At 37.6% G+C, this 26,843-nt stretch overlaps 1 protein-coding gene across 1 annotated transcript in view; it reads right to left on the reverse strand.

Annotated features, from left to right (window-relative positions):
* The window catches only part of MAP3K4 (mitogen-activated protein kinase kinase kinase 4), a 140,244-nt gene that overhangs the window by 52,857 nt on the left and 60,544 nt on the right, over positions 1-26,843 (reverse strand). Inside the window, 3 exon segments of the mRNA XM_017869565.1 lie at positions 169-315; positions 2,965-3,207; positions 23,900-25,263. Of these exon segments, the coding sequence (XP_017725054.1) occupies positions 169-315; positions 2,965-3,207; positions 23,900-25,263 (1,754 nt within the window).

The raw sequence follows: 26,843 nt of genomic DNA on the forward strand, positions 1-26,843 counted from the left end.
AGAAAAGAAAAGAAAAGAAAAGAAAAGAAAAGAAAAGAAAAGAAAAGAAAAGAAAAGAAAAGAAAAGAAAAGAAAAGAAAAGAAAAGGGAAGGGAAGGAAGGAAAAGAAAGAAAGAAAAGAAAGAAAAGAAAGAAAAGAAAGAAAGATTCCTCCCCACTGCTTCTGACCATAAGCATTTTATGCAGATCCTCTTCAAAAGCGTCAATGTTGCAATCGGGCTTCTCCAAGTCCTCCAGAACCTCCTGCAGCATGAACTGGTAGTACTGCTTCATCAGCAGGCCTCCCTTCAGGACCTCCTTACACTCTCTCACCAGCTGCAAAACAACACGCACAGGTTCCAGCAGCCATAAACTCCAACCAGACAGTCAGTGTTTTACATCTTCCTACTTAAATCTTCAAAACACTCAGAAGGAACCTCTAAAAAACCTACAATAGTTTCTAGATTCTTGATCAGTTCATTTTATGTAAATACCTTAGTAGTCTTAATTGAGTAGCAACAAAATAGTGAAAATAAAATAATACTACAGCATGGATACACAAAGAAAATACCATATAGGTAATTACTGCTTTGGTAAAATAAATTCTCTTACCAACAAACTTAGATAGAAAGTAAATCCCATAGAATAAAATCAATTTTCTACTAATTTACATTAAAAGAAATTTGAAAATCTCCTACTGAAATTGGAAAATTTTAATAAAAAACATAATAGAGATTCAAAGGTACTTATATACCACAAAGCAGGTGGCCTTCACAATAATTCAGCATAGTTTACCTACTGTGATTTGTGGCCCAGTCTACCATCAAAAAATAACCAGCAAAACCAACCAACCAACTTAATATTATGTGATGAAATTATATAAAAATCAACGGAAAAAAGAAAGGATGGGCAATTTTGCAATATATAGATCGAATAGGTAAATAGGTAATAACCTGCCAAATGTTGGCAGAAGGTTTAAATCAGACAACCTGGAAAGCCCTTCCCATTAATAAAAAGACTGAGACACGACGTACGCAAATTCTAATGAACAGGGACTATAGTATGAGATCACACAGTCACATTCATTTTCATACATGTTAGCGAAAGCTTCACTGCTGCTAATAGAAAGGTAAACTGATACAAACTTTCTAAAGGCTAAAAATGTATGACTCATCTATTTACTGTCATGTTTTACACTCAAGAAATAATCAGAGATCTAAACTAAGATTTCTATACAAGCATTATTTATCACAATGTTATTTAAATCAATGGTGATTAACCAAATAAACTGTGATGTGCCTATACAGTAGACTACTATTGCAGCCATTTAAATTCTTGCTTTTGAAAAATACTTAAAGGGAAAAAAATGACACACACACATACTTACTTGTATGTGTAGGAAGTTATGTGCAGGAAAAACAAATGGATGGAAATACACCAAAATGTTATAGCAGTTATCGCTGAATGTCAGAATAACAGGATTTTAAATTATTTTGATTTTGATTTTGTTTGTATCATTTTTTAGACTTTTCTAAATTTCTAAAATAAACATGAATTGTTTTATTGACAGAAGTCTCTCCCAGAAATGTTTTAAAAGTAATTATCCACTGTAAGAGAGCTATGGCTACAGTAAAATCTAACAAAAAGTGTTCTGTTCAGATTATATAATTCTGTTCAGATTATATAATTACCAATTTATCTATTAAAGATGTCACTTAGGTGCTTATAACTGATCTTTGAATGCATTTAAACCAAAATTTCTACTTTCTTTTTACTCTAGCAATGCTACATTAATCTAAGCATTGTTTTTATTTTTCAAAGTATTACAACATACAATACTATTTAGTCCTCACAATAGCCCCATGAGCAAAAGATAAACTCCACCTTGCTTTACCAGGCTATATTTCTGAAGTAAAGCAGGCTATATTTCTGAAGTATTTCTTTTATAGAGAAGAGAGCTGCGAAGTTTTTTACCAAAATGTCCTAGATAACCACTGCGACGCTGAGGATGAGTTAAAAGCAAGGCCAAAGTGGACAGCAAGACAATAACCAGAAACAAGATGGTGAGAAGGAAGGGGAGCTAATGTGGAAACAGAGCTCTGGCTGGTGCTGGGTATGAACCGAGGGGATGGAAATGAGATGCAGGGGACAATCTCCAAATGACTTTCATTCGTCATTCTATTCTACTCCTAATTAAACAAACAAATCCTATTTTGTACCTAGTGTATGACCTGTATTCACTTGCCTTTCCTCAATCTGTACTGCTCACCTATGCTCTGTCTCACCATTCACAGAGCCGGGGAGCTCTTAGCCCTTCCATCCCTATGGGATAGACACGTACAATCTACAAAAAACAGACCAACCTTTCTTCTTTCGGGGACAAGGTCTGGAAATTTTTATTTTCTATGGTGAATGTCAATATGTTAATATCATAAATCATAAATACAGACCCTCTTCAGCACTCACTCTGGATACAACTGCTTCCACCCATTCCTCTGCTGCTCCTGGGATAGCAAACACCCGTAAGATCCCATCCAGAATGAACAACAAGGAAGAAATCACAGGCTGTCACTACTGTTTAAACCACACCACTGTTTAAGCAAGCAAACAGTCCAAAGCCCTCCCCTATGCCTATTCTAGACATTTATCTGTATACATGGACTTCAAATAGAAAAAAATAATAAATTTAAGAATCTTATACTCTACCTCTAATGAATGAATTTTAAATTTTAGACTTCAAAGACTGAAACTTTAAAACACTTAGAACAAGTAAGTGGATGACAGAAAGGATGAACCACAATCGTATCTTTGAGGACTGCATATAAAGAACATTTTTAATTAGCCTAAAAAATACAGCTTAAAACCATGAACAAACACTCATTTCTCACTATTTGCAACAATTAAGAAAAAAAAGGAACTCTTAAAATAAAAATGGTAAGCTGTAGGATAATAATTGCTAAATATTTTAGAGTCTTTGAAGCAAACCTGCTTAATACTCAAGAGAGATGGTTCTCCAGCAGGTCTTTGCTCCAATCTTAACTTGAGACACTCATGTATGACATTCAGAAGGACTCGGCAGAGAACTAGGAAGGCAGGTTCGAATGAAGGTAAATCCATGGCCTTCAGCTCCTCCCACGACACAGCACTGCATTTCTGCTCAGATGAAGGCGGTGTCCTTGACAACTGCACATAATCTGAACCCCACATGGGATCTGGAAATTCAGAAAACTATAACAAAAATTCAACAGGCACAGATTAAAAGAGCATACAAGACAATGTCCTATGGTTGTGGTTATAAACTATTATTCTCTACAACATGCTAATGAATCTACAGAATTCTAATTTTACAGGGAAAAGAACATTTAATAATTTAATGAATTCAGTAATTCAACATTTTCAACATAGATCAAAAAAGTTCTAAGAATGCTGGAAACTATAATGAAAACTAAAACCAAACTGCAATACTTTTATCAAAAAAGTATATTAGAAGAAGAATCAGGTTCATCTTTAACATTTTGCATCACACTTGAAATGATCAGAACACTTTATTTTAAGGTTATATACAGCACTATCCAAAACTATCTCTAGACTGGATTAAAAAAAACACAGAATTACTAAAATTAGAAAAAACATTACAAAATCAAGTAACAGCTCATCCTAGGTAGGCATTTATGAAAACACAAAAACTAATCAGTTCCACTAGTTCTTCTGTTCATTTGTTCTCCTGAGCTGTCCTGAATGACGCTGACAGAAAAATAAAAAAAATGTTAAGATCAACTTGGTTGGCACGACTCAGTTACCTGTTGATGTTTCCTGGGAACCCTAAGTGTTGCATTGTTCCCTATGCCACCACCACTCCCCCGGTTCTTTTAGCTGTTCCTCTCAAATTCCTTACACCTTTCCCCATAAAGTAGGGGATCTGGAGTGTTGGGAGTGCTCTCTCTCCACCTGGCCACTCCTCCCTGGCTCGCCAAGGCCCCTGCTTCTCCTCCCTCTGGTCCTCATCCACCTTCTCCCTGCTCCATGGAAACTGTTTATTCCCTCCTCAACATTCCCCACCAGAACCCCGGCTCCCTGCCATGACAGTATTTCACATTCCACCATAACTTGGTGACAGAACTTCCTGAGGGCAAGGACTTTCACTTCCTTAACACTATACTACCAAGGACCGTCCCCAAGCCTGGCACTGATTATAGCAGGCAGTAACTGTTGCTGCGTTCATGAATGATATCCTCATCTGACACTTCCAAGTGCTACCCCCGACCTGCCTGCCTACCAAATATGGCCCAAACAACTTGAGCTGCTATGGAAGATCCTCCTTTATGCAGTCTCATCCCCAGCGCTGCCTTCTTTCCTGCCTCCACCTGACACGTTCAACCAACCCTCACACACGTGTGCCGTCACCAGTCTCGCTGCCCATGCTTCCTTCCCACCTGGAAATGCTCACCTCTTTTATTTTCCACTTCAAAATCCTTAGTTTTCAAGGTTCACCTCATGATACCTTTCCAGTGACTTTCTTCTCGCCCCCAACAGCGTGCCAACCAAAACACTCTAAACCCTGAGTTTACCTTGACTTTCATGATAGAGACTGTGTGGCTTAATGAGAAAACCAACATCCAAAAATCAGAAAAGCTAGTTCCAAGTCAATTAGCGACGTGATTGTGGAAGCACTGAGTAGTCTCTCAGGGTTGGTTTCTTCATTTTAAAAACAGAGCTATCATCTACTTCTTATCAAGATTAAACGGCATGCTGTACATATGGGAAAAGACTTTAAAACATACTATAAATAACGTTTGTAAAATCACCACTGTTAATATGTTGGTCTCTCCTACTGGACCATTAGTTGCTTTACAGCAAATAGAAGCAGCCATAACTTAAGTCAGGTTTGCACAAACTCCCACATCTGGAACTTTCAGAAGACTCAATGAATCACAAAGAGCCTCAGCTGCAGAGTGGACTAATTTTTATGGCTATTATCTTCTTCACGATGGTTCCCTGTTTCTGTGTTTTTTGCATTTCCAACAGACAGCTTGGCTTTCACTAATTAATGCCCATTCATGGCCTTCCACGCTTTTCTTTCCTTGAACCATACATGCAGATGTTTAACATGCTTTATCAGTTCTACTAAATAGTCCTTAAATCCGTCTTCTCCTCTATACTCTAACTGCCTTAACTCACAGTGGATCTTCAACTGTTTTTCTGATTACAACACGTCAATCCACGGACCTCTCAATAACTCACAAAGTGATTTTGTTCGAAGGCTTGCCTTAGCCCTTCTAATGTAAAATGCAATGCGTCACTGACAGTCCTAAGTGTGAGACACTTTTATTTAGCCTAATGGCCTGGTCCCTGCATAGATTTTGATCCTTATCTCCTGCCACCACCTTTTTCTCCTTTACCCATAAAAAACATGCCTCTGTGCTTTTGCACAAATTAATCCCTTTCATTATCAGAAGTTCTGATCTGCTGACAGTGTCCTGTGCCTGGTTAGGAAGAAGCCCAGATGCCACCCACCTCTATGAAGTTTTCCGTGGCTGCCTCAAATAACTCATTTAATCTCTCCCGTTTCTCACAGTATTTGTGCCTTGCAAATGCTTCCTCCATTGTGTTTATCATGCTTTACTGTAATGCATTATTTTATCAATTTACCCATTAGATCATCATTTCCATGAAAAGGATTGTTGATCTCCAGTTAACTATGGGTCTCTAAAACTTAGCTCGGTACTTGCCTCGTAATAGATGCTGAACAAATGTTTGATGAATAAATTAATAGGTAAACGCTCCTATAAAAGTGCCAGTGTCTCTTCTTCCCCAGCTATTAACAATCTAACACTAAAGAATGGAACATATGATATCATCAACCTTGTTAACAAGTTCTTAGTCCTCAAATTCCCTGTTGTACTCCTTAATGCCAACAGTAATTATTACAGTGATAGGCTGACAAGTTCTACAGTTTTAAAAGTGGATGCTTTGATTTTCAAAAAAATAACATATACATTTGGCATAACTGAGATACATTTAATGACAGAAATGAGGATATGCCTTCTTCTTAGTATAAAATTCCCATAAAAATTAAATGCCTGAAAACAAAAATTCTTCTGTTTCTTAAAACATAGACTTTTAATCTATTATAACCTGACATGAAGTAACGTTAGTATATAAGCACTAAAATATAAAGTTGGTAGAACATACTGAGTGTTTCCACGTAGTAATCTGCATTAGCACTAAGGAAAACAAGATTAATTTATCCTTCTACATCTAATACATACTTCTGCACTTAAATTAGTACACACTTGGGTTTCCCTAACAGGTAAGAATTTCTAAAATAGCCACTAAAATAATTACTTATGATAAATGTGGTCAGGGTTGTGAAAGGAAAATAAATCTTGGGGCCCTCAAATCATTAAGCTAAAGGCAAAAGTCAAGCTGGGAACTGCTTAGGGCAAACCTGCCTCCCATCATATTTCCTCTGCTCACTGAGATCGATGCATATCTGATTGCCTCTTTTGGAAAGGCTAATCAGAAATTCAAAAGAATGCAATGTTTTGTCTCTCACCTACCTGTGACCTGCAAGAACCATCTCTGCTTCCAGTTGTCCTGCCTTTCTGGATGGAATCAATGTACATCTTACATATACTGATTGATGTCTCATGTCTCCCTAAAATGCATAAAACCAAGTTGTGCCCCAACCACCTTGGGCACATGTCATCCAGATGTCCTGAGGCTGTGTCACAGGTGTGCGTTCGTCCTCAACGCTGGCAAAATAAACTTTCTAAAGTAACAGACCTGTCTCAGATATTCAGGGTTCACAGCTTAAGGTATGCCTAAGTAAAGGCTTTAGACACTATAAATGCTTCCCTCCACCGCCTTCGGTATAATGACATCAGAAAACAATGTTTTATAAAATTCAGCCAACTTTCTAAGATAAAATTCTAAACAATTCTTTTGGGATTCCAAGCAGTCCCAGCCTGCTGACTTTGTTTACAGGCTCGCTGAGCCAAAGGCAGGATCCCTAGTTTTCAAAAAGTGCAAGACCACATTGCTTGGGAGAGCCAACGGCCAGACCTCCAATCATGGAGGAAACCCCTTCCTGCTGGAGGTGCTTGGTATGTCAATACATGTCCAGACAGAGAGGAGCAGATGGTTCAAAAATTCAGCACTTCAGAGGAAACAGCAATTTCCTTAACAGGAGACCAAAGGGAAGAATCAGAACAGCTGGGTTCAATTAATACTGATTTAATGTAGAAAACAGGAGAGAACAATAACAATACTCTAATACGAGATCTCATTCAAGTCCTCTAGAAAATAATAAATTAGACTTCTGAAATAAACTCAAGAAAGACAGTGAAAATAGAATGAACACTGCTAAAACTGACTTAACAATCTAGAATTAACTGCAGAAATTACTACTATAACTCAGCAAAAAAAAAAAAAAAAAAAAGATGAAATGGAAACTTTGAGTAAAAAACGAGAGACGTGGATGTCAGATCTAAGGGCTCAAACATAAGAACAATCGGAGTTCCATAAAGAACAAAAGGAAAAGGGGAGAAAAGCATTTGGTATAGTCAAAATATCATTGAGACGTGAAGCAGCAGCAGCCTCTGAATAGGGACAAACTCAAAGTACAATTCATTTACCTCCTCTGAAAAACTATTCGAAGTATGGCTATGGTAGAGTCTAGTTAAAGGACAACTAGACTGGAATAAAAAAAATCACAAGATAGGGAAAGAAAAACAGCAAACGAAGTGAAAAGCCGTAAATTTAACAAAACTTATATAGGTTGTGCATCCCTAATCCAAAAACCCCAAATCCGAAATGTTCCAAAATCCAAAACTTTTTCAGCACTGACATGTTTGGGATGCTCAACTGGTATCCATGTTTGCAAATACTCTAAAATCCAGAAAAACCTGAAGTCCAAAACACTTCTGGTCCCAACCATATCATATAAGGGATTTTCAATCTCTATAGGCAGATACAACTATATGATGATAATTTGGATATTGGCTATAATTCAAGTTCTAGAATGAAATATTAAAAACACAATTTTAAGTACACTATAAAGACAAGACCTGGCTCTTGCATTCCAAACTATTACAATAAAACCAACGAGCGCAGAAAGGGACAGTGCAGTGCAGGAACACGTATCTGTCATCATCTTATTCCAGTGAGGAGTACAGGATCACACACGGTGGAAAACCCCAGATCAAGCCCAGCCACACTGGGAAGATTCAATAATATAAGGACATGTATAAAAATGCATAGTAAATTCTTGTAATTTTATGTTGCCTTGGCATGCACTTTGAATCTAAGTGGCACCTTCTCATAGCAGAAGCAGGGCTCTGTCACCCTTGACATAGGGTGCAGTTCTACACTGCCTCCCAGTTTCTCAATGTGGCTGATCCAGATACCTGCCTTATAAAACTTCCTCCTGGTGACCACCTCTCTATGGACAGCTACACACAGCCTGCTTCACTGGCCCTGACCCTCCTACCTCTCATGGACAGTGCAGACACAGCACTGTGACTACCTCTGTAACAGCATGACCTCCTGGAACTTGTACCTGCTTGCTTTAAACCCACCAATTAAGCCTCCCGGAGGGAAACCTGTTTGGACAATACCTTGGACTCCATGAAGGCGTTGGCCCATGGGTCCCTCCCTCTCTCCCTGCTTGCACTTCCTGACCTCTGTGTGAGCGGCGTCTAGGTGTGCTGTGTACCCTCCAGAATCTGCAAGTAATAAAATCTTTATTTCCATCTTGTGTCTTTTCCAATCATTGAAAGGGTGCTCTCCATCTTAGAGATTCTATATTAAGACCAAGAAATGTAATTACAATAATAATTCTGATGTCATGTTGCGTGGATCTGACAAATCCATAATAAAGTCCATGTGGAAGAAAGTAATGCACAAAAATAAAAACAGCACAGAAACTTCTGAAAAGAAAAAATGGGCAAAACTGTCCTACAAGATACCAAACCTTACTAATAAGCCTACTCTATTTAAAACAGAAAAATCCTGCACAGTAATAAACAGATCAGAACACAGAAACATACCCAATTATCTATAATTTAATGTTTTAAAAAAAAGGTAGGCAGCAGTTTAAAGAAGTTGGAAAATAATGCGTTATGTAATGTATATTATAAGCAATTAACAGAAAAATAATGACATGCTTACCTCATACTATACCTCACAGTATCACAAGTAGCATTCATTTCTAAAATCATGTAGTTGTTTTAGAAATTCTTACTGGTTATTATGGGAAATCAAAATATGTATTAAACACAAAAATACATGTTGAACAATACATTTGGAAAAAGAAATTCCCAATGTTGTAAAATCTAAAGATAGAGCTCTGCATTAGGTTAAAATTTATAAAAATTCCCACTTTCAATCATTGAAAATGATCAAATATTGGCAATTTAGTACAGGTCAAACTGAAAAAAAAGAATTATGGGGAAAAGTGGGGGTAACAGGGTTTCAATTTCCCTTCAACACCCTCTCATAAAAATGGAGCAACGAGGACAGCAAAACCAAAACTCTGTGAGAAAAACCTTCAATGAAACTAGATGAAAAGTGGTCTTCATGACTCCCCAAAGAGAAGAGGTGGCGGGAAAGCCATGAACAGTTCCAAGTGCCATGTGGTATCAGCGTTAGTGGAGGGAAGCAGAGGAAATTAACAGGGTGTCTGAAGGGCGTAAAGGGGCAGATTCCCAAGTCATGATGAGTGCTCTATGAAAAGCTCAGAGTCTACAGAGAACTTCTGTGAAATTAGGAGTTATTTTGGCTCTATTCATGAGTGAAGGCAAGGGGTTGGCAGTAAGGTCTGAAAGGATTGGAGTGGTTTAGGCCCCATAATATCTTAAAACTAGTATCCAAAATTCCCTTCCAGGAATTCTGGGCTCCACACCAAGAAAAAAACTGCTCAACTGAAATCCAACTCCCCAGTGAAGGATAATAGGAGGGGACAGGAGATCGAGAACATGGGAAGAACAGTCCACAGACCTCAAACAGTAACAGAGAAGATGGTTTGAAACTTGAGAAGAAGGTACTGAGAGCCCCAATCCCAAACACTTCCCTAACTCCCTCTCTCCTTTAAGTTCATGGTAACAAGTATTATGTTTAAAAATAAGCAACAGAAAAAAACTGTTGTAAAATCTAGCACAAGGTTATTATAAGCAGAGAGAGAAAAAGGAGAATAATCCTCCAGACACTGAGCGCTTGCCAGAAAGACATGTCCACTAAGCAGATGAAAACGTAGTCCGATTTCTGAAATAAGCTAAAAGAAATGAAGAAAATCATAAAAAATATAAAAGAATGACATAAATTAGAATTAAGAAAAAAAAAAAAACCCAGTGATAGAACTCAGAATTTAATTTTAAATCAAAATCAAGTCAATTTTATTTCCCAAATCAAAACAAACTAGAAGGCACATTAGAGCAAATAAACAAGACAGTTAATACCTTCACTGAAATGAGGTCAACAAAAGAAAACTTTGTAACTCAAAAAGAAACTAAGAAAAAGAAAAGGTCTGAAATGAAGTGACAGAGAAGGCAGGCAAAGTAGATCCAAAATATATAAAGAGCCGTTCCCAAAGAGAACTGGGTCAGTGAAGCAAAAACAAAAATGTGAAACTGTAAGTTAAGAAACTCACGAGAAATTTAAAAACAGACTGACAAAAAAACAAAACTATGGATTAAAAGTATACACCATGTATCTGAAAATATCAAATTGGAAAACCAACACCATGTAAAACTAGCAGAGTTTGAAGACAAAAAAAAAAAAATCTTTAGGTATTCAGCAAACAAACAAAACAAAGGTCTTGTAAGTGGAAACAAAAAATCACATTGTCATCAGACCTTTCAACATCAATGCTTCCTGTCAAAAGACAATGAATAACAAGTTGATCCAGGGAAAGAAAATATAAACCAAAGACTTTATGGACAGCCAAACAAACTTTCAAGTATAAATGTTGCAAACTGTTAGAAACGTGGAAGAACTCAGGAAAGGCTGTCCTCCTGAGTCCTTACTCAGAAATCTACTAAAGAACAGGTGTCACTCAGCCAGAATGATGCAAGAGACTGGGACACATTAATCAAAAATGAGCCTTTAAACAAAATGAGAAACTTCTATCTACATGTCTATTATAAATATTTTATCTACACACATACACACAACCCTGAAGAACTGAGACGAAATGACAGCTACAAGGGAGAAAGTACTGTCATACATGGCTGTATGACCTGATAATATAGATAATACCACATCACTAACATCTGGGGAAAAGGAAAGGGCATATGAAATACCTTAGCATTTCACTGGCAGTAAAAGAAAATTACTTTAAATGAAAACTTGAGAAATAAAAGGATAATTCTAATATAGTTCAAAGTTGGGAACAAAGAGATTAAAAAATTGAAGGGGGGATATTAAGGGCATTATGTAAAGATATTAATACAAAGACATCTTGGGGGAAATAAACTCATCTTAAACATTGAAAGTAAATAAACAAAACTACATACTTCCAAAAAGCTTACACTAAGAAATAGAAGGATAAAACATAAAATGTTTTAAAAGATTATCCCTGTCAGAGAAGCTAAACAACTTTGAGAATACATTTAGATTTTCTTGTAAAATCAAGTATTTTATATAATTGTTATAAAACAAATTAAAACCAATACCTAAAAATAAAATTTTAAGAAATCTATGAATAGATCAACAAAATGTGGTATAGCCATACAATGCAATATTATTCAGCCATAAAAAGGAATGATACATACCACAGCAAGGATGAGCCTTGAAAACATTATGCAAATGAAAGAAGCCAGTCTCAAAAGACCACATACTGTATGACCCCATTTATATGGCTAGGCAAATATTAAGAGACAGAAAATAGATTAGCGGTTGCCTAGGGATGGGGCTAGTGAGCACATGAATTGTGGAGGTGACAGCTAAAGGGTACAGGACTTCGTTTAGGGGCAATAAAAATGTTCCAAGGTTAGACAGTGAGGATGGCTGCAGTGTCGATGGTTGCACAACTCCAAATATAGAGAACCACTGAACACTTTAAAACAGTGAATTCTATGCTATGTGAATTGTATCTCAATGAAGCTATTATTTTGGAAATACAGTAGAAAAAAGAAGGGAATCTAATTGTATATCTAGTCAGTGGCAGGGCCACGAGAAGAAATGTTCCAAAAGTCTTTAAAATGCAGTTATCTGATGTTACATCCACAGAGGGTTACAACCTAAGAATGGTCAAAAACAAAACTGGAACTGGTTTCCAATAATCACACTGAGATGATTGTATATCCTGGAATATAGTCAGTATCTGATATTTTATCACGCTGGTATCACAGAAAATCAGGCCTCTCATGGATTAAGTCAGAAGAGATTAAGCAAAAATCTGAAATCCTGAATTTGAATCAGAAGTATCAGAAAGGACTTGTGATGCATTTTGTGTATGTGTTTTCATCTGTCCACTAAAGAGTAAAACAATGACAAGCCACAATTTCAGTTGCAATGAACAACGCTGATGTCCAGACTGTGGTCTTAGAACATACCATTTCTCAATAAAAGGAACTAGGGTTCCTTAAAAATATATCTGATTCTCAGCAGCCAGGCGCAGTGACTGGTGCCTGTACTCTCAGTACTCTGGGAGGCCAAGGCGGGCAGATAACTTGAGGTCAGAGTTTGAGACCAGCCTGGCCAACATGATGTAACCCCGTCTCTACTAAAAATACAAAAAAATTATCTAGGTGTGGTGGCACATGCCTGTAATCCCAGCTCTCAGGTGGCTGAGGCACGAGAACCACTTGAGCCCGGGAGACAGAGGTTGCAGTGAGCCAATATCATGCCACTGCACTCTAGCCTGGGCAAAAGAGTGAGACTCCGTCTCAAAAAAAAGAAAAAAAAAAAAAGGAAAGAAAGAAAAAGAAAAACAAAATATATCCGACACTCAGCCTGCAACAGATACAGTGTCAGACTAGAATAGCCAGTTACACTAAACAGCATGGAAGTTATCAAAGGGCTGTGAAAAAAGGGGTCAAGCCAATTGAATATGTTTCCATTATCCAAAGATGGGATGTGAACATTAATTATAATAATTAATAATTACTTCAACAGATTACAGTAATGACATCCATGGATTGAGACATACCAAATATGTTTAAATTCATGAGTTCAAAATCATACTAGTATCAATAGTCACCAATAAACCACATTATTATTTTTAAAAATAGTAAATAAAAGGGAAAGAATCAAGCACATTTCTCTTGCCATTTGTGTCAACTATTCCACTAAGTAACCATAAAATAGGTGAGGAAAAGTTCATCCTTATAGTAATATCTAATAAGTGAAATGAATAATAAAGAAGCTAATAAATGAGTAAGAAATGAGAGAATTAGAATATCCTCACTTTTGAGCCCTTAATGAATTAAGGAATCTAGGCAATGTTCATCAACTACTACTAATGGCACAAATAGTCAGATACGTGTGTCCTGGGAAAGTAGTGTTAATACAATCAACAATAAAAAAAAAAAACCTGAATTTGATCAAGCCACTCTTATTTTACAGCCAACTCACAGAGAAGACACAGAAAATAGAAACATGTGGGCCAACTGGGACACAATCATAAAAAATTCAGACCCTACAGGATAAACAACTCTGCTATATGGCAAAAAAAAAAAAAAAAAAAAAAAAAAAAAAAGGGCAGGCGGGAATCTATAGACTAAAACACTTTAGAAATGACAACACATGGACACTACTTGCAAACTGATTCAAAGTGTAAAAAGGAAATCATGACAATTATAAAATTTTAAAATAATCTCTCAGTACAAATAAAATAAGGTCGTCACAAAATAATAACAGACATGGCTATATAAAAATGTGAAATTTCTATACAGTGTTAAGTATCCTAAGCAAGTTAAAAGGCAAATTGAAAGAAATATTTACAACCATCATAGAAAAATGAATAATATTCATAAATAGTTCCAACAGATCAATAATAGAAAGGCAGCCTAACAGAAAATGAACAAAATAAATAAAAAAGCGAAAAGAAATGCAAATGGCCAATAAACAGGAAAAACAGGCTCAGTGTCACCAGAAATGAAGAGAAAGATTTAGGCCGGGTGCCAGTGGCTCACACCTGTAATCCCAGTACTTTGGGAGGCTAAGGTGGGCAGATCACTTGAGGCCAGGAGTTCAAGGCCAGTCTGGCCAACATAATGAAACCCATCTCTACTAAAAATACAAAAAATTAGCCAGGTGTGGTAGCACAGGCCTAATCCCAGCTACTCGGGAGGCTGAGGCATGAGAATCGCTAGAACCTGGGAGGTGGAGGCTGCTGTAAGCCAAGACTGTGCCACTGCACTCCAGCCTGGGCAACAGTGTGAGGCTCTGACTTAAAAAAACAAAAAAATCAGTCAATCAATCAATCAATCAATCAATGAAATTACATTTTTTGCTGATCATGGTTACAAAATGAGGAAAAATCAAATTTCTCCTATACTGCTGGGTAAAGTACAAATTAGTATAGTCTTTTTGGACAGCAATTTGGCAACATATATCAAAGATGTGAATGTGCATACCCCATGACCTAACAATTCCATTTCAATTAACCATTCTTACAAAAACAACAGATTAAGTTCATAAAGGGGTGTGTACAAGAATGTGGCTACATTGTTTACACAAGCAAAAAAATTAAATTTCCATCAAGAGTGAAATAATTATGGTACATTCATATAATGGAATACCATGTAACAGTTAAATGGAATTTAACAACGAGAGCCATATATATATATGTGGCCATATATATATATGTGATATATATATATATATATATATATATCTCCAAACTAGACAACATGGGAGAAACCCCTCAAGTTGTAGTACGATATGTACAGCATTATCACATGTTTTAAATAATTACATGTATTACATAACAAAGATAATTTATAGAATCACAAAAAACTCTAGAAAATATAAACCAGATGATAATTACTCTGAGCAGTGACAGAGGACAGGAACTTTAAAAATATACTCCAATAAATAAAACAAAAGCATACTGTTTTTAAAAATGAAGTGTTAGATACAAATAGCCATTACATTACCCTTCAAAAGTCAGTTTCTGTGATTCTATACTGGGATCCTATCACAAACTGAAATTCCTACACAGGCCCAGTAAGTGATTTAAACAGGTGCACTTGGGTGGCCATAAGACGAACCATGGATACTGTGGTAAACTGGAGCCCTTATGCTGCTAGTCATGTGGGAATGTGGACCCAGTGTTGACAGACTTCCCAGTATTTCAAGGAAAACACAAAATCTGGATTTTCCCACGTAAAAATGTTAGACACTAAGTCAAAAAACATTTAAAACACTGTGTGGGACAAAATGTAACTTTGGGGGACTGTACACTGTCAAGGGCATACATGGCTTTATAGCCAGAGCTCTGGGTTCATATCCGCGCTCTGCCACTTTCTAGGTGTGTGACCTGATAAGTTACTTAGCCCTCTTCCTTGCCCCAGCATACAGCCAGTGTTCAGTTAATGCTAGCTACTAGTCTTCATAGTATTACTATTGTGCTGTTGTTATCATGGGATCCAGTTCTCAGCTGAAAGCTGATGACTTCTGGCTTACCTGTGATATTATATCAGTTTGAGTCAGTTTGCTCATTATAGCCCAAAATAATGTACACAACTTCCTACTTTCCTTTGTATGTTGGTATGTTTAAGAAAACAGAAAACCGGCCGGGCGCGGTGGCTCATGCCTGTAATCCCAGCACTTTGGGAGCCCCAGGTGGGCGGATCACGAGGTCAGGAGATCGAGACCATCCTGGCTAGCATGGTGAAACCCCGTCTCTACTAAAAAAAAAAAAAAAAAAGTAGCCGGGCGTGGTGGCAGGCACCTGTAGTCCCCGCTACTCAGGAGGCTGAGGCAGGAGAATGGCGTAAGCCAGGGAGTCGGAGCTTGCAGTGAGCCGAGATCGGGCTACTGCACTCCAGCCTGGGCGACAGTGAGACTCCATCTCAAAAAAAAAAAAAGAAAACAGAAAACCTAAAGGCAAATGAGCAAGTATGTGCTTGTTGGTGGTGTCATTCAATTAAAAAGTTCTTGTAATCTCATGAAATCAGATAGGGAATGATTGAAACAAGTAAAAAGTTAACTCTAACAACCGTATTAAGCAGCATGATCTTAACGGCATGGGGCGGAGGAGCACTGGAGCCTAATCAGTGTTTCCAGTGAGCACCAGAACTACACTGCGGCTGGTCTGGCTCCACGTGAAGCACGCAGGAGGTTTGTTAACAATGTCAGTGCTCACATCCCCCACTGGGAGATTCTGATTTGTCCTACTCTCAGAATGGCTAGGCACACGCATTTTCAAAAAGCCCTCTAGGTAATGCTGAGGCACAGCCAGCTTTGGAAACCATTTAGCATGAAGTCTGGTATCCCAGAATTCTGAACTTGAATCCCTCTAACAATCTATAGCTCTGTGATTTTTGTGAAAGTTATCTACTATACCTAAACTGGTTTCTTCATTTGTAAAATGTAAATACCACCACCACTTCATGGGGTTGTTGACTCTGGCACACTGTAAGAGTCAATAAATGGTAGCTGTCGTTATAGATTTCCTAGTTCCTACATGGTTTGTCTGCTTTGAATATAAACGGCAACCTCTTCAGTGTTTCCTGTGTGTACAGGAAAAAATTAGCACAACTATTGTTAGAATCCAAAGACAAAGAGTATTTCATTGGCCATTAAATTTATAATAACTACATGATCATTTCTAATTCTAATGAAAGCAATCAAGACAGTAACCAAAACAAAAATATTCCTAATATTTGAGGCAACAAAGTCAGACAATTATACATTTTGTACATTACATTAAAACATATTCATCTTTCTCTTCTGAAAATAAAGTTCATAAGGAAATCAAAAAAGGAGCACAAAATAACCATATTACAGTATTTTGTATTTAACATTTTAAATTGCACAAAACCCACAGAACTATACATTACAGAGTGAACTTTAGAGTATGCATATTTTAAAAAGTCAATCAGGATTTTGCAGAATCCCAGGATGCAATGCAGATGAAATAAATGAATCTAATTAAATTACAAAAGTATGATACCACCTCACTGAGGAAGGTGAAGGAAAAAGGTGCTGACCTAAGTTACTTTGGAGAATAGTGTTTTGACTAAGGCTAAAGACAAAAGGAACTTGACAGAAAAACCTCGGTTGATAAATTTATTCCTCACAGGGGTACCAGTCAGCAATTCTGAAACTACTTTACATGTATGGTAGGGTTGAACAAACGTGTAATTAATTGCAGTCATGGGAGCCAGGCTTATCATTGTAAGAGAAGAAAGTTACAGATAAGCAAGAGAGGAAAGTCAGAATGAACTCTGTGCTGGATCAGAGCCAGAGACATCAGTATGAACGCATGGTTATTTCAGATTGATAGATACGGAATTACAGATCTCTGTATACACGGGTTAGAAGACATACCTGTATTTTCTAATTCTGTCACTGAGAAGGCCCAAAAGCAATGGCAACCTGATAGCAATGAACACACCCAGTGCCCACATCTTCATTTCTAAATACCATTATCCAGTAAAAGGAACCAGAGGACAGAAAGAGGGAAAAATACAAGACAAGCCCAGAGCATCTTGTGGTGCCGGAAAGAAAGAAATGATTCAAAAAGCAAATCAAAAGGAAAATAATACAACAAAGGAGGGGAGCGTATCAAAGGACACAGAAGGCAACTGAAAGAGCTCCAATGGGCTAAAAGAAGAACAGCTTGAGCAACAAAATCAGTAACAATGGGATTGGATTATAACTCAAAGCAAAAACAACAGAAAACTTTTATGAGTCCATACTGATATAAATGACCAAATAAATGAGAAGAAGCAAAACTTTCACCTGGAGAAATTCCAATTAATACATTAGATACTCCCCGCTCCAGGAGGTAGAGATTAATTTCCCTCCCCTTGAGAGTGGGTTGTGTGTAGTGACTTACTTCCAAAGAAGTAGAGTATGGAAAGGAACACATGGTAACTCCTGGAGAAACCTGGCAGACACCACCTTAACCAAGTGATCAAGGTTAACATTACCAGTGACAATGCAATGCGACTGGGGCATTTCAACTCTGTGGCATCCATCCCCAAGCCCATCACCCCAATCTAATCATGAGAACGCATCAGACAAATTCAGATTCGTGGACGTGACAACTAAATGCAATGTGGTGTCCTCAACTGGTTCCTAGAACAGAAAAGGGAATTAGTAGAAAAAGTGGGAAATCCAAATAAGTTTATTAACAGCACTTTGTATCAAAGTTAATACATTAGTTTTAACAAACGTATAGGGTAAGTGAGAAGTAGTATTAACGGGTGCTGGATGAAGAGCATATAAGAATTCTGCACTATCTTTGTAAATTTTCTATCAATCTGGTATTACTCCAAGATGAAAAGTTTGTTCCAAAAAATACAATTGTATGGAGTAGTTTTGATATTAAGGATAAATCTTTTATATATGTTTACATGGTTTTAATTTCTAAGCTACATTGAACTGTAAATAGTATTACAAAACCCATCCTTAGCTACAGTAGCTGTTGGGAAGGACACCTGGAAACTACTAGACTGCTGAGAAGACTCTTGTTAACTTTTAAGCAGGGTTGGGAAGGGTCACCACACAAGCACATCTAATGAAGGAGGAGCAAGAGTTGGAGGCGAGACAATCCCTGTCAGAGGGAGACCATGATACATTATGAAATGGCTGATACATTCATCCCTAACACCCAAGATCAACACTACTCAGACCAGAAGAACTGGCATGATGGCAAAGTGGGAAAAATAAGTACAAACAATAAAATTCTGGGATGTTCTAAACAGCAGTGGAATAAGAGAAGTAGAAGATAAATGAAAAAATATAAAAAAGATCTCGGATTGTATCTGGGCCCACAAATGGATATGGGGGAGGGAAGGTTTCCTCTTCTTTTTTCCTATTATATTATGGTAGTCCTTACAGTCAGGATAAAACTGCAGCTGGTATTATTAGTTCAGTTACATGGATTTAAATAAGCTTCATTTGATAATCTGAGACTGTCTTATTTACAATACTGTTTCTATAGATAAGTATTTTCAAGATCCCAAACAACTGCCTGTTCAAGGGAACTTTGGAAACTAATCCATGTGCTTCAATTCCAGACTGCCTATGTAACTAGAAATGTGTCCTGAGGAAATCAATTTCCAGAAGGTATGGAGCTACAACTTCATATAATTTTGAACAAACCATTAAAGGTATTTATGGCATTCATATTACGAAAACAAACTGCAGGTTTTTTTTTTTTTAGTATCACTAGTTGCAGTTCTTTTAAAAGATTTTGAAATATAATAAAGTTTTAGAGAAAAATTATTTTGGGCCAGGTGCAGTGGCTCACACCTATAATCCCAGCACTTTGGGAGGTGGAGGCGGGTGGATCACCTGAGGTCAGGAGTTTGAGACCAGCCTGACCAACATGGTGAAACACCGTCTCTACTAAGAATACAAAAATTAGCCAAGAGTAGTGGCACATGCCTGTAATCCCAGCTACTCTGGAGGCTGAGGCAGGATAATCGCCTGAACCCCCAAGGCAAACGTTGCAGAGAGCTGAGATGGCACCATTGCACTCCAGCCTGGGGAACAAGAGCAAAACTCTGTCTCAAAAAAAAATTATTTTGTAAGCATGCTTACAAACAAAGGGAAATTAAATGTAACATCACATGTGCTTTGCAAACACTGGTTACAAGTAATTTAATAAAAAAATACAAAGACATAGATAAGAAAAATCAAATATCACACGTGTATTTCTTCTTTTCTACAAAATCCTTCACCTATATTCATTCCTATTATCACCAAAACCATAAAAACTGCAAAATATGCATTATGTACAATCTGTGGTACCTTGTCAGTTCAGATATTTTAACAATTAACAAAAACACTGGCCAGGCGCGGCGGCTCACGCCTGTAATCTCAGCACTTTGGGAGGTTGAGGCAGATGAATCACTTGAGGTCAGGAGTTTGAGACCAGCCTGGCCAACATGGTGAAACCCCCATCTCTAAATTAGCCAGGTGTGGTAGTGCAAACTTGAAATCCCAGCTACTCAGGAGGCTGAGACAGCAGAATTGCTTGAACCTGGGAGGCGGAGGTTACAGTGAGCCGAGATCGTCCCATTGCACTCCAGCCTAGGCAACAGAATGACCCACTGCACTCCAGCCTAGGCAACAGAATGAGACTTTGCCTCAAAATAAACAAACAAAAAACAGTCCTTAAACCTAAAAGGTTTTACTGCTTAAAATGTATGCCCTTAAAATTTACAATTATTTGGCAGAGGTTAAAAGGCAGAATACATTTTAAAAATAAAAGTATAATTGCACCCACATATTTACAGTTAGCTTCAAGGAAAAACAAGTAATAAAACTTCTAAAAGTAAAAGTTTGTGGTTGACTTGTATAGCATTTTACCATTTGATATGATTTGGATCTGTGTCCCCACGCTATGTTGAACAGTAATCCCCAGTGTTGGAGGTGAGGCCTGGTGGGAGATGACTGGATCATATGGGCGGGTTTCTTGTGGTTTAGAACCATCCCAATGGTGCTGTTCTCACGATGGTGAGTGAGCCGTCAAGAGATCTGGTTGTTTAAAAGAATGGAGCACCTTCACCCCGCCCAGGCTCCTGCCATGACAACTGCCTGCTCTGGCTTTGCCTTCCATCATGACTATAGCTCTCTTAGGCCTCCCCAGAAGATGATGCTGCCTGCCATGCTTCCTATACAACCTATGGGACCATGAGCCAATTAAACCTCTTTTCTTTATTAATTACCCAGTCTCAGGCATTTCTTTACAGCAGTGTGGGAACACATACACCACTTACCACACATCTGTTTTAGCCTCACAACCACCACCCTGTGAGGTAGGTAAGAAGGTAGTATTATACCCATTCTACAAATGCAAAGGCTTCGAGTCAGAAAGATTCCAATTTACAACATTCTGTGGTGAGAAAGGGTCACAGTGAGGAATGAAACCCACTTAATGGACTTCAAAATTGTGACTCTTTTCCTGACATACCAAGTAAAATGACTAAAACAAACCTGGGAGTAGGGGACTGTACACATATTCACACATATACCCACGCACACACACACGCACATACACACGCCTCCCTTTACAGAAATTATGTTCCTAAAGTGGGAATAAAAATAAAATCTTACTTTCCCACTAAGTTAATCAGAATTGACAGCCTTATCTTTTGTTTGCTTGGATTAATCACCAATACGAAGAAGTCCCACTTTGGCTCTCTGTTACTCTTTCATTATTTGATGAACACTTAGCATTTTATGAACCAAAATTTAAAACAACAGGGGTTTCTGTAGTTCATTTTTTGAAAAGCAAACAACCCACACAAAATTCTAATAAAGTCTTTCATTTATACACTTTATAAACTTTGATTTTGTGTTTCTTTGTTTCCATAACAAAGATGACCTCCTCAGTGAAATCTCAACTGGTCAAACCAAAGAACTACAACTCAGGTAAGAATTCAAAACTCTGGGGAAACTATTATTGTCTTTTTTCAACATGAGTTCTAATATAAAATGTAGGGCACCTGTTCTCAAACTTTTCTTGCTATAACATATCTAAGGGATACAATCCTCATTAGTAGCAATAGTTAATCACCATGAAGAGCCTGGAGAGGAAGAAGACAATCTGGGGAGGGAGGGTGGGTGAAGCAGTTTACGGAAGCCTGACATGTCCACCCCACCCGTGTCCCACCGTGGCCTCTTCTCACGTGCTGCTCTCCTCTGAGAACCACTGAATTAGAGGTGAGGTTATACAGTCACCCTCTGAATCCGTGGGATACGCATCTGTAGATCAAGAATGTTTGAAAAAACATTAAAAATAAGAATACAACAATAAACAGTAATACAAGCTACTCGGGAGGCTAAGGCAGGAGGACTGCTTGAGCCTAGGAGTTTAAGTCCAGCCTGGACAACATAGTGAGATCCCGTCTCTAAAACAGTAATAGTAATAATACAAATAAAAAAGATACATTATAACAACTATTTACGTAACACTGACATTGTGTTAGGTATTATAATCTAGAGATGATTTAAAGCAACAGGAGGATACACATAGGTTGTATGTAAATACTATACCATTTTATATAGGGACTGGAGCATCCAAGGATTTGGGTGTCCACAGGGGTCCTGGAACAAATCCCCCTGGTAAGATACCAAGGGATGTCGGTACTGCCAGGACTTTTTCTTCATTCAAGTTACTTCAAAATCAGTGGTCACAATACAAATTAAACATCAACCCTGTCTTGCCAACATATGTCCTTAATGAAATTAAACCACTCCAGCCATTCATGTTTAAGATTTCCAATCAAAATAATATTCAAAGTAAATCTCTTAAAATATAGCTACAAAGCACTGGTTCGTGTTGCAAACATCCTCCTGAATTCATGTGAATGCTTAACCCTTTTTCCTAAGGACTCATAATCTGGCTGTCAGAATAAAATATTAAAATCTTGCAAACTCAAGTTCTCTTCAGGTGTTCTCCACAGTTTCCAAGTTGTTTATCGTTTATGAATTTAAAGCAAGCCAGGTTCTGTAAAAAAAACTGAAGTTAAAAAAATTAAAATAACAAGTATATACAATTAGCTCTCCATATCCGTGGGTTCCTCATCCATGAATTCAACCAAGTGCAGATCAGAAATATTTGGGAAGAAAAACTACATCTGTATTGAACATTTACAAACTTTTTTCTTGTCATTATTCCCTAAACCATACAGTATTAACAACCATTTACAAAGCGTTTATATTACATACGGCATTACACATAATCTACAGACTATTTAAAGCATACGAGGCTGTGCATTGGTTAAACACAAATCCTGCATCATTTTGTATCAGGGACTTGAGCATTTTAGGATTTCGTGGGAAGTTCCAAAACCAAACCTCCTCTGATACCGAGGGGACTGAACATATATATGTATATAGCCACTAAAATTCAGAATCACAGACTTCACACGGGGATCAGGTATTGCAAAGATTTGGGTTTCACTTTTAGCCAGATGAATGTGCAGACTCACCAGAAAAGCAAAATCACTTGTACAGTACTATTTTGGACTCTCAAGAGCGATATCCCACAAAATGCCCTTTTCTAGTATTAACACCCTTTACAATAAGGAATTTATAACACGTCAAGCTATCAAAAGCAAATCTATACTGTTTTCAAGTCACTTCCTCTAGTGGGCACATTCCTCTCACAAAAATCTACACATCTCGAAACACATATTTGACAACAATCAGGACTTCCCTTAAACTTTCATCATCTGCACTGAACACCTTAACCTTGCCAGATAGTGTTGGCTTTTTCCCTTTGATCATTCTGACATTTCTCTATAATTTACATCTCTTTAAAATACAGTGACCAAAACTTGACATGCTAATCAAAAGAGAGAAAACAACTTCAAAAGATAAAGAAAGAACTCTCTCTGTGACCTTGGGTGCCCTATTCATTTAAAACACCTGAGTGTGATGTGGATTTTTTTTCCTGACTTACATGCAGCTTGTCGTCATCCACGACTATGATTGTCTTCCTTCCATATTTATTTACACCCGGCCTGTCCTCTGCCATCCTCTATTTACATGGTTGAACTTATTCCCTCCACATACCACCTGGCACTTAATTCACCAAATTTCATGCAGTTTTCATAGATCTATTTCTTATTTATCATAGTACTTTACAGAAATGCTTAAATGTGCAATTTATAACTGCCATTTGTGCTAAAAATATTAGAATATGAAAGTACATAACACCAACATAATAATTTACAATCAATAAATGGAACTAAGGACATCATCGTATTAATGCCTACTGGAAACCTACCTCCACTGGACGATCGTTCTTTACCAATGCTATACGTGCCCTTTGCAAGGAACCATCCATTAGCTTGTGAAGTCTTAAAATTAACTTTCTTAACCCCATCTGCTTCAGTGCTTTGTCTACAAATGGTCTATAAATAGAAGTCAGACAATGTCTACTAAAGCCTGCTTCTGCGCTGCAGTCTGGTGCTCCCCAGCCAATAGAATCATCCTCAGACTCCAGCCTCTCAAGCTTCTTGGATATGCAGTCCTGCGACTGGATGTCGAAGCTGTTGTCTACGGGCTGCCTGATTTCCGGTATCCCAGGATCAGAGATTTGTTCTTCCTCACTCTCATCCGTACTACTTTCCAACTCCTTCAATTCTCCTTCTGTGTCATCACCCTCATACTCCGGCTCATTACCTTTGGATGGTCGAGGGGAAGGGATTTCAAACACTGGCCAGCCAATGTCTGATAAATTCTTGATGCCCAAAACAGTGCCCATAATCCTTAATTTCTGATTTAAGTCTTTCGTGATGTTTAACCACAAACAGAGTGCCTGCACCCTGTCCTGGAAGTCTTTTGCAGCATATTTTTCGTAGTCCTTCTGAAGCGCCTGCAATGATGGATAAAGTGCTTCTATGTACTCTAGCAGCTCCATTATCCGTTTTACCTGCTCAAATGAGACCCTCTGGCGTTGGAGATGCTCGTGATGTGTTGAGTAACCTATAGTCTTTGTTCCAGGAGTGGCTTTGCACTGCCCTTCCACTGAAGTACCATTAAAACCAGCTCCATCTCTAACAAAGGCGAAGCTCCCATAGTCGACTTTGAAAGTAAGGATTTCATTGATAATATCTGGGATGGCTTGGCGGGCTGTATATAAAAAGAAGTCCTGGTCATTAATTGTCCGTCCTGCATGCCAGGCTTGTAGCTCTAACCAGATCAGTTCGTTAGATCGGTTAAGCCAGAAACCAGACGTATTTTCTTGTCCTCTTTGCTCCCTGTCTTTCTTCTTTGAGACTGAGGTAAGCTTTAGCAAAAGTCGTAATGTTTCAAAAAACTTTAAACGATCTGCTGGACAGTCAGTCCTAGAAGTCTGGCGTGCAGGTCTGGCTATAGGCATGGGCACAGATACTGGAAGCTTAGCGTTGCTACAGCCAAGGCTGAGGTAAGGCTTATTGAGATCCACATCCGGAATTGATTTTTTTGGCAAAGATCCACCCACTGAGTCTAACATGAATGAGCACTGTACGTTTTTTTTATGATCACGCTCTGTTGTTCTAAGAGCTGCTCGGATCTTTTTCTCCTGCTTATAGCTGTATTCTTCCACATTCTCCACTGTTTTTCCAGTGTCTTTATGTGGAGGCTGATTTGGTGCATTCATTTTTTCTATTAAAAAAAATAAACAACATTATTTAACTCTAAAATATGAAGCTACTCTCAATATTTTCAATAAAACCGATATTCACACGTATTTATATTTTAGGCTGCAAATGGAAGAAAACAGCATACCATATCCTGAAAATTAAAGGAATCAAAAAATATATGACATTTTCTCTATATTTTAAAAAAATTCCGTTTTCCAGTATTTGCTGTATTCTCTTATATTCACAACTAATCACCTAAACTAGCCGTTAATTTCCATGCTACAAAGCATAGTTATCAAATCATTTAACCAAACTTCTGTAAGTAATCACCTTCAATTTAAGAAGGAAGAAACAGCATGGGAGATCGGACGGAAACTTGGATGAGAAAATATACTTAATTCCTGCATTTGTCATTAGGTGAATGTGTAAACTTAACAGGAAATCACGTAAATTATCTGGATCACTTGTGTCATTGGTAAAATTACGCAGATTGATGCAAGAATCCTTAAGGAACCTTAAGATTATTCTCATAAAAAACTGAAAGACAGCTGACAGACAAAAACACTGACCTTATTCTATTCCTTTATTTCTTCTTTGCCACAAACAAGTGGGCAATAACATTTTAAATTTAAAATTATCAAGACTGAAGACATGTAGACTAATTTGGTATAATTTGTTTAATATGTTATACCGGCACATAAAATCATTTACAATTCATGTGAAAAAAGCAAAATCACACATTTCTTTCAAACAACTAGAAAAGGTTCTATAATTTGACTCCAAGCTTTGAAATGAACACACATACATCCTCTTTCCTGTATGGCACTTTTAACACTATTAATTGCTCTACGTTCCTGAAATCCTTTCATTCTGTTGCTTCTGGGTTCTTACACTTCCTTAATTCCCTTCTTTTCAAATACCTCCTTGGAACTTTGCTCACTACATAAAATGTTAATGTTTCTCAAAGTGCTAATCTTAGATCTCCTCTCCCTGGGTGATCTCATTCATTTCCACATCATATATCGATAATGCCCAAACCTATAATGCCATCCCAATCTATCCTCTACCCTCAAGGCATAGTTTATTTCATTGAATCTAGGACACACATTTTTTCATATGTTAACATCTCTGATATCAGAATGTTACATATAATCAATGATGATATAAGTAAATTTTAGGGACATATTTGCCAATATATTTCATTTACATTTTTCTTTTTTTGAGACAGGCTGAAGTGCAGCCTCAACTTCCTGGGCTCGAGCGATCCTCCCGCCTCAGCCTCCCAAGTAGCCAGAACCACAGGCACACATCACCACAACCAGCTAATTTTTTTTTTTTTTGGTAGAGACAGGATCCCACTATGTTTCCTAGGCTGGTCCCAAATTCCTGGGCTCAAGCAATCCTCCTGCCTCTGTCTCCCAACATGCTGAGATTACAGGCACGAGTCACTATGCTTGGCCCATTTTTTAAAAACATATATATATGCATAAGTAAAATATGTATCTACATATCAGAAAGTATAAAAGATCTCTTTAAATAAATAAAATTCCAATTATAAGAACACACCATCAATTGTAAGCTGTTTTACCTCAGAATATAATT

Source organism: Rhinopithecus bieti, unplaced genomic scaffold (assembly GCF_001698545.2).
Source record: "Rhinopithecus bieti isolate Rb0 unplaced genomic scaffold, ASM169854v2 scaffold_3948, whole genome shotgun sequence".
In the NCBI taxonomy this organism is placed as follows: Eukaryota; Metazoa; Chordata; class Mammalia; order Primates; family Cercopithecidae; genus Rhinopithecus; species Rhinopithecus bieti.